This window comes from Gymnodraco acuticeps, unplaced genomic scaffold (assembly GCF_902827175.1).
Source record: "Gymnodraco acuticeps unplaced genomic scaffold, fGymAcu1.1, whole genome shotgun sequence".
Lineage (NCBI taxonomy): Eukaryota > Metazoa > Chordata > Actinopteri > Perciformes > Bathydraconidae > Gymnodraco > Gymnodraco acuticeps.
The window spans coordinates 767,889-780,732 of record NW_022989890.1 but is presented as its reverse complement, the minus strand read 5'-3'; the positions used below and the strand labels follow the sequence as shown (position 1 = coordinate 780,732).

At 37.6% G+C, this 12,844-nt stretch overlaps 1 protein-coding gene across 1 annotated transcript; it reads left to right on the top strand.

The window, feature by feature from the left end:
• Window positions 1-1,520: 1,520 nt before the first annotated feature.
• Window positions 1,521-12,296, top strand: b4galt4 (UDP-Gal:betaGlcNAc beta 1,4- galactosyltransferase, polypeptide 4). The gene is made up of 7 exons (XM_034202099.1): window positions 1,521-1,604; window positions 2,707-3,229; window positions 3,851-4,083; window positions 9,233-9,420; window positions 9,522-9,644; window positions 9,725-9,829; window positions 9,919-12,296. Exons 2-7 carry the CDS (start codon window positions 2,968-2,970, stop codon window positions 10,052-10,054), a joined length of 1,047 nt encoding a protein of 348 aa, XP_034057990.1. The 5' UTR covers window positions 1,521-1,604; window positions 2,707-2,967; the 3' UTR covers window positions 10,055-12,296.
• Window positions 12,297-12,844: the final 548 nt, after the last annotated feature.

The window sequence follows — 12,844 nt, the reverse complement described above, 5'->3', positions numbered from 1 at the left end:
TATCGCAATAGGCCTACACTGCACAGGTATGTCCTTACAGCATGGAGGAGGTGGAGGTACAGTATAGAGAGGAGGGAGGAGAAGGAACTGTTTTTACTGATCCACCCTGTCTCATTATCAAGAGTGAAGGATCTAAACTGTAACTATGTCCTAATTATAAAGACTCATGGCCAATTGAGTAATAATAAGACAATACAATAGTATACATATTTATTATAACAAAGAGAAAAGGGCCATTCTGTATGTGCTCACTATATTTTAATGATAATACTTATTCTATTTTAAACACAGGAGTTTATTTTGCTTTTGTTTTAATAAACAACTGAAGGTTCCTGTCATGGTAATTGAGAGGATAAATGCTGATAAATAGTGTTGGTCCAAGAAAACTATTCCTTAAGGCCTTCTTGGAACAGTTATGGTTAAATGTATGAATGTAACTAAGGCTGGCCATGGTTTAAAAAGGTATTTAAGCTTTCTAACGACACCTTGAGAAATGCACTCAAGTTCCAATTTCAATGGTATTATTGAGGGGCAAACAACATTAAATGCAAGTGAGGGAGAAAGTCCAACATTCAAAAGTAGGTAAAAAGGCCTTTAAGGAGTGCAAGACCTCCCACATATGGTAGGATCACATGCTGAGACATTGAGTATCCTGACTGACCTGGAGCTGACTGAGGAGCAGCTGCACAGCCTCCTCTGTCGGCAGGAGGACGCGACCTTTATCCTCAGAGCCGGAGTAGCCCAGCAGAGAGAGCAGCATGTTGTCTGTTTGATCAGCAGGGTGTGATGAGACAGATATTAGGCAAAATGACCACACTCGTACAACTGGACATGTAAAATATTACACAATTCAATTGAAACCCTTTAGTTATCAATGTTTTCTATTATATAAGGCGGTGCTGTCACAATCTATTTCTGTTACATTTGAAAGAGAACCACATATTTTAGTCCAACATATGGTAATAAATTAATATAATTTAGACTCAGATAAATGTGGCCCAATCAGTGTTGCAGAAAGTGTAATAAACATTCTAGTAACCATCAAGTAACTACACAAATATATAAAAATGTAAGATTCTAACACCAATAGAATGCAAAACTATTGTATACATAACATTGTTAAATGTAATATAATAACATTCATTTTCTGCAAATATTTGAAGAATATTACCTCAAAATGTTAATGAGGGCAACTATTGTTTTTAAACCACACAACGGAACTAATTACACCAAACATGATTCATGCTTTGTGCTTAATCAAGCCACCCAAAAAACAGCGAAGATTTCTTGTTTGTTTACGTGGCCTTCAAAATAAAAGCAATCCAAGGTCTGCTGTGATGCTGCTGTGTCTTTGCAAAAAATAGCAACCTTTATCACTGGGTTTCTTATTAAAATGTGCGTGTTAATGGTAATAAATAGCTTTTACAGGAATCGTTTTTTTCTTCTTATAAACTCTATGTGCTAATGTGTCTTTCTCTGTTCAGTGCTTAAGCTTTTATTATGAAAGACACCCAGCGGAAGTAGGGTTTATCTACGTTGCCATGACACACTGTCTGATGTCTCCCGGGACGATATAACCACAACGTCTACTTGAGTCTAAAAAGGTAAGATGCGCGAACCAAACTACTTACTTCTAATTTATAATGATCTATCAATACAAACAGCAGCTTTGTGTCTTGTGTTTCACTGAAATATTGCCATACTGTGTTCGGGCTCCTGTTAGCTTAATGCTAATGTTGAACTTTTACAGCACTTCCCAGTAACTACATCCATCTGCATTCGTCAGCTAGCTATGCTAACCCTGAACACAGCTCATCTGGGCACAGCTGCAGATCCTGTTCTCTAAACACATTTGAGCTTTGAATGTTATTAAAACATGGACCGTAATCAGGAGGAATGGGAGTTGTCATATAAAAGGCAACGCTAGTGTCATGCAGTTTTACATGATATATGAGCAGATATAGATAATGTGGTGTGTTTCTCAGAGCTAGCCGACGTTAGCTTGTTACTGTCCATCCCCCAAATCAGGGTAAAAAACACAATTTACTAAATATCTAAGCTTTACTCTTTAATACGTTTTTCTACAGGCCATAATTCAGAATGGACACTAAAATGATATACTTGTTTTTGTGTACATAATCACTGTTCTGTTTAATAACCTGGGGGGCGTTGCCTTGATATCATCTTGTATAACATTTGTATTAGTTTTAGAGTTGAATCAATGTCCAGCAATTTAAATGTGGTTGTCTAACGGTAGCTTTTATAATGCCACGTGAGATGATACAAATTGTGCAGGAAATGTTTTATTTGAATCAATGATTCCTCGAGCAGTCAACGAACAGATTATTAATAATTACAATAGTTATATTTGTGATAGATTCTTTGGGACAGATGAGGAGAAAGGTGTGGCTCTGTGATGTGGTACTGAACTTTATCAAGGAGAACACAGGTGTTAAGTCACAGGGTCTAAACTTACCATTCAGGAAGTGTGTAACATAATAAATAGCCCTGAAAGAGTAAGGAGAATAATAATAATCTGGTATATCAATTTATTTTCTAGGATTAACATCTACCCAGGTGTTTTGTTGTATTTTAAAAGTAGTAGATACTTCTTTTAAACTTGAACCCGCCCTGTCTGCATGTAGTTTTGTATACATGTATCAGAGTATTATTCTTAACACATTTCCTTTCTATATCATTCTACAGTTGTCAAGTTCTTGGCCTCACACCCTGAAAGTGGAGTTTGAGGGATCAGCGATGGATCTTCATCAATAAGTGTTGCTTACTCCACAGTGATCATAAAGTTGATTCACTGTATAGTTCTGAATGTTTCATTGCCATGGGATGACTGGATAGGGAAACTCTGTTTGGTGAAATGTCCTGCGCAGAGGAAATATCTTGAACTAAATCTAACAGCAGCTACAGTTGACTCTTTCACTGTCCTCACGTCAGATCAGTCACACAGCTATGGGCTTCTGTTCGCCTGTGTGCAAGGTTTTTAGGAGGGGGAAATATATTTTGCTCTTCCTCATCTCGCTGTCCGTGCTGGCATGGATTGCACATTTGTCCGGTGAAACCATAAAGGATGCTCCGGTTTCATTTGCCACGCCGCAAGCTCTTGTCAAAGGAGACAGTCTGAGGGAGAAACTGAATGCTTTGGCAGCAACCCCCGATCGCTTGATCACTCCAGCACCAAAAGAAGAATGCCCTCAGGAGTCTCCACTGCTACGTAAGTGCAGGTTAAATACGGCAGCTTACTTGGTATTATTTATTCAGTTTGGCTTCTCATTAGTAATCTTAATCTACCTGTCAGTGGTGTCCGCTTGATAAGTAGAAATGGTTTGTTCAGAATACCTTTATTAGTCCCACAGGGGAAAGGTCCATTGTTACAGTTGAAAAGAGCCAAAGACAGCTTCATGTTACCTAAGCATGCACACAAAAAAAGTACTAAAGATAAAACAAAAAATAAATTATAATTTTTTAAAAGGCTCACATTTTACAAAAATAATTTAAAAAAGTTACACATTTTACAAAAATACACACCCTCTAACAGTTCTTAGGATTTAGCAGCCAGGTATATATTGCACATTCTGTATGATATAACATTTTTAAGGTCTCCACCTTTACCAAACATGACATTAGGAAACTGTTGACGACAACTGAGTGTTTAATTCCCCTTTTTTTTTTAAATGTCTTTCTATAAACTTTTCCTCCCCCACTTCTTATCAACGGTATTCTACAGAAACACGTGTGAATTGCATTTGCTACATGTTGTCTGTCCTGTATTGGTTCGAAGAGGAAGCATTAAAATCAGTCACGTGTAACAGAATGAATCTGCTAACTTCCACAGAGGGAGCTTTGAAGCTGTCCTTTGAATCCTCTCTGAAACTGAAGGACGTGGAGAGCGATAACAAAGCAGTGATTGAAGGCGAGTACGAGCCCTCGGACTGTACAGCGAGGCAGAGCGTGGCGATCCTCATCCCTCATCGCGGCAGAGAGAAACACCTCCTCTACCTCCTGCACCACCTGCACCCCTTTCTGCAGAGGCAGCAGCTACACTACGCCATTTACATCATCCAGCAGGTATACGCCACATACCAACATGTGTCTTTATAAAACAACTATTTTTTAGGGTTCACTGTTGAAGTATTAATATATCAATACCTCCGTGAGTCTGAGTCCCTCACCCTGTTCCAGTCCCGCCTCAAAACCCACCTCTTCAACTCTGTATCCATAAGCCCCCCCCCCCTCTCAACCAACTTCCTCCCGACTGCTTTTCTGTTTTGTTTTGTTTCTTTGCTTCTTTTTGGCTTTGTTTTGGTTTTGTTTGTCTACCCTCCCTCCCAAATGTAAAGCGTCTTTGGGTTCAAGAAAAGCGCTATAGAAATAAAATGTATTATTATTAATATAATTATTTTGTTGAAGTAGTTGTAATTCAAGCGTCTGTCACCTTATTACTTTCGCTTGATTTCTTCTGAATTTCTCAACCAAAAAAGTTAGAATTGGCTTCATTTAAATCAGCTCATTCTTTGAACACTGTTTTTGTGACTCCCAATTATGTAGTGTAAGTCATAAGTGAATCAAATGTGATGCGACTGCACCAATAATAGATCTACTTCAGAGATAAATATTAGGTGTGACTTTGATGTTTGACTACATTTCATCATATTCATTAAAAAGACAAAATGCCACGAGGTGAACATAAAACAAAAGGCACGTTCAATGTTTTTCTCCAAATAATTGAAATCCATTTCCAGCAGTTTCTTTCCCAGTGTGTTGCTTTGGGAGACATACATCTTGCAACATTTGCAGACAAAAGCGCGGCTGTGGAAACAAAGAAACTAGTGAGGATAAACATTTCACCTGCCAACGGCAAATCCTCTGCAGCCAAATTATGTTCTAAGTACTTCAAGAAGGAAGTATCATTTTCAGTAACTAGAGGCAGGAGATTATACAAATGTGTTAGAGCAGGGGTGTCCAAACTACGGCCCCCATTTTGAATCGGCCCTCAGCAAATTAAAAAAGTATAGGCAAGGCAAGTTTATTTATATAGCACTTTTCAACACAAGAAAATTCAAAGTGCTTTACAAAAAATGAAAGACATTAAGAAAATGGCATTTAAAATCAGTCATTAAAAGAAAAGCTAATAAAATAAACATTAAAAGAAAAAAATACATGGATAAAAGTTACAGTGCAGTCTAAGATATGAATAGTTCAATTAAACATTAAAAGAAAAAGTACATGGATAAAAGTTACAGTGCAGTCTAAGATATTAATAGTTTAATTAAGAGCAGCGACAAAAAGAAAAGTCTTCAGTCTGGATTTAAAAGTAGTCAGAGTTGCAGCGGACCTGCAGGTTTCTGGGAGTTTGTTCCAGATATTTGGAGCATAATAACTGAACGCTGCTTTACCATGTTTAGTTCTGACTCTGGGGACAGAAAGCTGACCAGTCCCTGAAGACCTGAGAGATCTGGATGGTTCATAATTTAGCAGGAGGTCAGAAATGTATTTTGGGCCTAAACCATTCAGTGCTTTATAAACCAGCAGCAGTATTTTTAAATCTATTCTTTGACACACAGGAAGCCAGTGTAAAGACTTCAGAACAGGAGTGATGTGATCCACTTTCTTAGTGTTAGTGAGGACTCGAGCAGCGGCGTTCTGAATCAGCTGCAGCTTCCTAATAGATTTTTTAGTGAGACCTGTGAAGACACCATTGCAGTAGTCGAGTCTACTGAAGATAAAGGCATGGACAAGTTTTTCCAAATCCTGCTGTGAAATTAGTCTTTTAATCCTAGATATATTCTTTAGGTGATAGTAGGCTGATTTAGTAACTGTTTTAATGTTGAAACTCAGGTCAGAGTCCATGACTACACCTAGATTTCTGGCTTTATCTGTTGTTTTGAACATTGTAGACTGAAGCTCAGCGCTCACTTTTATACGTTCTGCCTTGGCTCCAAAAACCATTACCTCAGTTTTATCTTTGTTTAATTGGAGAAAGTTCTGACACATCCAGTCATTGATTTGTTCAATGCACTTACTCAGTGTTTGAATTGGAGCATAGTCTCCTGGTGAAATTGTTACGTAAATTTGTGTGTCATCTGCATAGCTATGGTAACTTATTTTGTTGTTTTTCATTATCTGAGCCAGGGGTAGCATGTAGATGTTAAAGAGAAGAGGCCCCAAGATGGAGCCTTGAGGAACCCCACATGTCATATTTGTCAACTCAGATGTGTATTTACCTATAGAAACAAAGTTGTTTCTGTCCTTTAAGTAGGATTCAAACCAATTTAGAACTGTTTCCGAAAGTCCCACCCAGTTTTCTAATCGGTCTAGTAATATGCTGTGGTCAACAGTGTCAAACGCAGCACTGAGATCTAATAATACTAACACTGAAGTTCTGCCACTGTCTGTGTTTAAGTGGATGTCATTAAAGACCTTTACAAGAGCAGTCTCAGTGCTGTGGTTTGGACGAAAGCCTGACTGGAACACATCAAAACAGTTATTTAAATGCAAGAAATTACTCAACTGTTGAAAAACAACTTTTTCAATGATTTTACCTAGAAATGGGAGGTTTGATATGGGCCTGTAATTGTTCATTACTGAAGCATCTAGATTATTCTTTTTTAAGAGCGGTTTAATGACTGCAGTTTTCAGGGCCTGTGGAAAAATACCTGAGTGAAGAGATTTGTTTACTATATGAAGTAGATCTGAGGCCATGCAAGGCAAAACATCTTTGAAAAATCCTGTTGGAATAATATCAAGGCAGCAGGAGGAGGATTTCAGAAGTTGAATAATGTCCTCTAGGTTTTTATCATTAATCTGATGGAATTGTGTCATGGTGTTTGAATTGATATTAGGTGGACACAGAGACAAAACATTTGCTGTACCTGATGCAGAGGCACTGACTGCTTGTCTGATTTTCTGAATTTTGTCAGTGAAAAAGGCAAAATCATTGCACGCCCTGGTGGATAGAAATTCAGAGGCTACTGACACTGGGGGGTTAGTTAGTCTGTCGACGGTAGCAAACAAGGCACGTGCGTTGTTTTTGTTTTTGGTAATGATGTCAGAGAAGAACGATTGTCGTGCGTTTTTCAATTCCAAATTATAAAGGCCAAGTCTCTCTTTATAGATTTAAAAGTGAACCTGGAGATTTGTTTTTCGCCACCTGCGTTCAGCTTTTCGACATTCTCTTTTTTCTGTTTTCACGCTCATGGTCTTTCTCCATGGAGATCTTTTCTTGCCAGACACTTCCTTTACCTTAGTTGGAGCAATGGCATCTATAACATTTTTAATTTTTGAATTAAAATGATCTACTAGCTCATTTACTGAGATGTTAGCAGGGGCAAGTGTGGTAGAAAAATTCTGAGTAAACATTTCCCTAGTGTTTTCAGTTAAATATCGCTTTGTGGTTACCTCTTTTTGAACATTTTTGTGAGCAGAAATAGAGCTCTCAAAGAAAACACAGGAATGATCAGAGAGTGCAACATCAGTCACCACAACCTTAGAGATATTCAGACCCTTTGAGATAATTAAGTCCAGAGTGTGCCCCTTATTGTGCGTGGGCTCCGTCACATGCTGAGTCAGTCCATAGCTATCAAGAACACAAAACAGTTCTTTAGCCCCTCTGTCCTGGGGGTTGTCAACATGGATGTTAAAATCACCAACAATGACTAGACGGTCAAAGTCAATACACACTATAGACAGCAGTTCAGTAAAGTCATCAAAAAAGCTTGCACAGTATTTGGGTGGTCTATAGATATTTAGGAACAGAGCTCGAGAGGAGCATTTCAGCTGAAGGGCCACATATTCAAAAGAATCAAAGTTTCCATACGATGTCTTCCTGCATTGAAGGGAATCATTGAACAGAATAGCAACTCCACCCCCTTTCTTATGCATTCTTTCCTGACTCATAAAACTAAAGTTGATTCGATAAGAACAGCTGCACTGTTATTTTGTTCAATCCAAGTTTCTGTTAAAAACATAAAATCGAGATTGTGCTCAGTGATAAAATCATTGATTAAAAATGTTTTTCCTGCCAAAGACCTGACATTTAATAAAGCTAGTTTAAGTTTGTTAAACACACTATCAGTCATGTTTTTTGTAACAAGCTGTGGCTGACATGGAATCACTGCTAAATTAGAATAATGGAATATGCACAAATGAAACTTGTGCTTGTCTTATATTGTACTTCTTAACTATAAATGTATTGCACAGTAGTATTCATGTGTTAATAAGACCACTTTTCAATTAAAGTTGGAAACATTTTCTAACATATCTAAGTTGATAAGAAAAAAGCCCAATGACTTATTTACATAACAAGCTTGAAATACACCCTTTCTATTTCTGAGGCTTCTGTTTTAAGGGATGAGCTGCTCACAAGCATCATTTACCTGCATTTGATTGATTTTGCTAACGTATAACTTAACTTATGAGGCAGTATACCTCACCTCTAGTGAGTGGCCCAGCCCTTCGTATATTTTTCTGTATGTGGTGAAAAAGGTTTGGACACCCCTGTGTTAGACACATGCAAATCAAAAGTGTGTCAACACTGCTTAAATTATTAACTATGGACTGTACTTATATAGCGCTTTATCCAGTCTTTAAGACCCCTCAAAGCACTTTACATACTACATGTCATTCACCCATTCACACCCATTCATACAGAGCAGTGTACCTTACTCTAGGACCTAACATTCACACACATTCACACACCGTTGGTCATGCCATCAGGAGCAACTCAGGGTTAAGTATCTTGCCCAAGGACACATCGACATGTTGACTGCATGGGCTGGGATCGAACCCATAACCCTCTGGTTTAAAGACGACCGCACTCCCTCGCAGCCACAGTCGCCCACAGCTATCTAGTTTAGGCACTATTACATTTTAATTGACAGCCCCATATGTATTCATTACAGACAATTTTCATAATTAAATGAATGAACGTCTATATGTTTTGGTTATATGGTCATCTGGTGCACTACTTAGGCATTTTATGGTGTTCAAATTCACCAGCCAGGCCGCCTATTTCTTTCAATAACAGCCTGAATGTAATGACGCCACTACAACTATACAAGTTATCCATTAACTGGCCTTCAACTAGTATTAAATATTTTCTAAGCTGTGGCTGTTATGTAGAAATTAGATATTATAAAACGTTTCAATTTGAACTATACATGGCTTCTAAAAGGACAGCAGCAGATTGTGATTGATATACTTCTGTCTTCTTTTAAAGGCTGGAGATGTAACTTTTAATCGTGCCAAGTTACTCAATGTCGGGTATTTGGAGGCGCTGAAGGACTACAGTTGGGACTGCTTCATCTTCCATGACGTGGACCTGGTTCCTGAAAACGATCACAATGTATACGTCTGTGACAAGCAGCCCAAACACTTGGTGGTGGGCCGGAACGCCACAGGATACAAGTAAGTGCACCATTAGGAGCAACCTGACCTAATCATAAAAGCTCTGATATAATCTTAAAACAAAGAACTTTAATTTGTCCTGCTTATTCTTCCTCTCCTAGGCTGCGTTACAAAGGCTACTTTGGAGGAGTCACAGCTATGAACAAAGAGCAGTTTTTCCAAGTGAATGGATTCTCAAACAATTACTGGGGCTGGGGCGGAGAAGATGATGACCTCCGCGTCAGGTGAGACAGAAACAAGTGAAACAGTATTTCTTTTAGTTGTCCAACATTAAATAATCGACACTGATCTGACTCTGGTGCAGGGTGGAGCTGCAGAAAATGAAGATTGTGCGCCCCCCCGCTGATATAGCTCGCTACACCATGGTGTTTCACAAACGGGACAGTGGCAACAAAATAAACAAAGACCGGTAAGTTAAGGCAGATCATGTGTTTGACTTGTTGAAATGTTTGTATCTGATGCTGCATCTGTAATATTTATTTTCATTCATCTCCCTAGAATGAGATTGTTAGGACGTACGCCGCTGGTTTGGAGAAAGGACGGACTTAACAGCTGCACATATAAGACAATGTCCTTGGAGAGGCTCCCTCTATATGTGAATGTTACCGTGGACATTGGTAAGCCTCTGAGTTGAGATTTCAAACAGGAAGCCGCGCTGTGACCAAAAAAAGATATTCAAGTATATATTTGATGTAGTATGTTTAGGCCGCTCAGTGCAGAAAGTCTATATGTGAGTACAAGACTCCACATGTAGCACACAAAATACACATTGTTTTGATAAGTTTACATCATACAATTAAAGATCCCCTATCATACAGTTCCTCATCAATATATTATAGGTCTCAAATATATACAAAACATGTCTCTGAAGTGTTTGGCTCCAAACACCAAACAGATCATTGCAGCATCCCATAATCCCCTCTGTTTCAGCCCTGTTTCCAAAGTGCTGATTCTCTGTCTGTTACTTTAGATGAAAATAAGGAGCCCCTCCCCACGCCCCTGAGATATTTGGTTAAAAAGAACACAATGGTGCTCGAGGAGGAGATAGGGGGGGGGTTACCTTGGTTGGTGTCTCTTTACACAGAGGGGACACATGTTTATGTATGAGAGACATGAAAAAGTGGATTTTGCACAATAGGTTACCTTTACATTTAACAGGTTTTTTTGCACATTTTTACATTTCATGCTGCATTATGTGTTTGAATATTGTTACCAGCATGCTTAAAAAAAGTGGCCAAGATTTGGCTTCCCTCTTGCTGCCAAACTGCCATTCAATTATGCATTATGCGGTTGCCTACATGACAAAAAGTACGGCATAAAACATGCAGATTGTTGGTAACTGAAAACAAATGAACTGTGTGTATTTGGTGTGCTTCATTCTGTTTGGCCTTTTTCTGAAGCCCCTACAGATACAGGTGGAGTCACTCATGTTGCCCAATGATGCCCTGTCTCAGGACTATGGGAGGAACAGACTGATTCATTTTGGAGCTCTATATAGTTGCTTTTTTTACACCCTGATCAACAAAAATGATTGTCTAATTTAAATAAGGAATTTATCTAAATATATATATACTCAAATCATTGATTATAAAACACTACTTACCAAGTGTTAGATCATTGTTTTTGTGAACGCATCTGCGGGGTCCAACCGATGGGACGATGTGAACATATTAAAACAAATATCTGAGGTTTTCATTATCTAATGTTTGCTGTTAATATTACGGCTCTATTTCATAACGCGAGTGATTACATTACTTAGGGTATATAAGGAAAAGGGAAAACTCAAGTACCGCTGAATAGCAATAACAACAGAGGGCTGATAATACCAAGTCATATTCAATTATAATACATTATTTTGGAAATGACTCATTCATATTGATATTGCTCAGCTATGAGAAGCTTATAATGAGTGAATTGAATTTTGAAGGCGTTCTAAACGTCAACAATAAAATGACATTCTTGTTCATATTTTAGGCCGTACACTAAGGCTTGGGATGCCGTGTGCCAACTGGCTTTATTTCCAGAACCTAATAACTCCAACCCCTCTTTTGATGATCGAAATGTTATCTTGAAAAGCATTGTTTTGAGTCCTAACGTTCAGATTTATTTGAATGCACATTATTCAAAGATATATGTTCAGTAAGCCTTTACATGCTTGACTTTTATGCAGAAATATAATGGTGGTTGATTCTTATTTATGACCTTGACATGTGAAAATGGTTATTGTAGTATTTTTTGTCCAATCAATATGTGAAAAAAATCCAGTCTAGCTTACTTATGATCTCATATCAAATACATTAAATTCAATTATTTAGTTAAATGATATTCTGACGGTAGTGTAGCTTCTGGTACGTCCATCAAAACCTACGTCCTGTAAGACTGAGCAATATGACTAACTATAGGGACGAATGGTTAGTGCACTCGAGCCACTCCTATTTATTTTTTCAGAACTGTTTCAACTTCATAATAACTTTGATTCCTAAGTTCACATTTCTGATCAACTCTTTTCATGAGTCTACAGTATGTTGTAGCCATTTTGAAGCTCATGAATTAGAGTCATGTTGTTATTAGACGACTGTCTGCTCAAATATTGTTAAACTCAATAGGATTTTGTAAATTGATCACAACCGAGAACATTGTGGTGGTATTGTAGCATCAAACATTTTACTGACTTTATTTACATGTTATATGTATTTTATGAAATTCAAAGAGATGCCATATTAACTCTTTAAGAATGTCATTTGGACGATTCATTTCAAATGTTTGTATGTTGGTTTGAGATGTCTGTGTTGGGAGAGAGAAAGGGATTATGCATTTGACTTTTTTTAATAGGATTATTTTCTTTTCTCTTTAATAAATAGTATTTTACTTATCAATTGTCTTTTTGTTTTGTTTTTAAAAGGTAAGAAAATATAATTGTGGTTTAAATCAGTGTATATATTCCCTCCTATCTACTCGATTATAGGATAAAACCAATTCCCTATGAAACCCCTTTTCATGCTCCCATAGAACACCAAATGTAGTACACTGTATATTACTGATGGTAGTGTATTCCAGTGCTTCTCAAACTTTTTTCAGTCATGTACCCCCTTTGAAACATTTTCTCAGCCAAGTACCCCCTGACCGACCCCGAAAATGTTTGATCGAAAAAGCCTATACAAATAATTCCAATATAGTGATGTTCCCTCAGTGTGTGATTTATTAACTCCTTTACAACAAACTAAGGATATTTTCATTTTATGCATGAAAAAAGAAAACAAATTGAAACTGATTTTTCAAAGGACTTTTTCAACTGAAGTAATATCTGTTTAACAAACCAATGAACAAAATGATATATTATGCAAAACTATAAAATACAATACACCAATTTGACATGTTTATATGAGGACCCCCTTGGTGGTTCTAGGAATATTTGTATATACAA

Coding starts and splice junctions, on each gene's coding strand:
- b4galt4 (XM_034202099.1), top strand. CDS start 2,968: ATGGGCTTCTGTTCGCCTGTGTGCAAGGTTTTTAGGAGGGGGAAATAT. Junction 9,421..9,521: donor CGGAACGCCACAGGATACAA/GTAAGTGCACCA, acceptor TTCCTCTCCTAG/GCTGCGTTACAAAGGCTACT. Junction 9,830..9,918: donor AACAAAATAAACAAAGACCG/GTAAGTTAAGGC, acceptor TCATCTCCCTAG/AATGAGATTGTTAGGACGTA.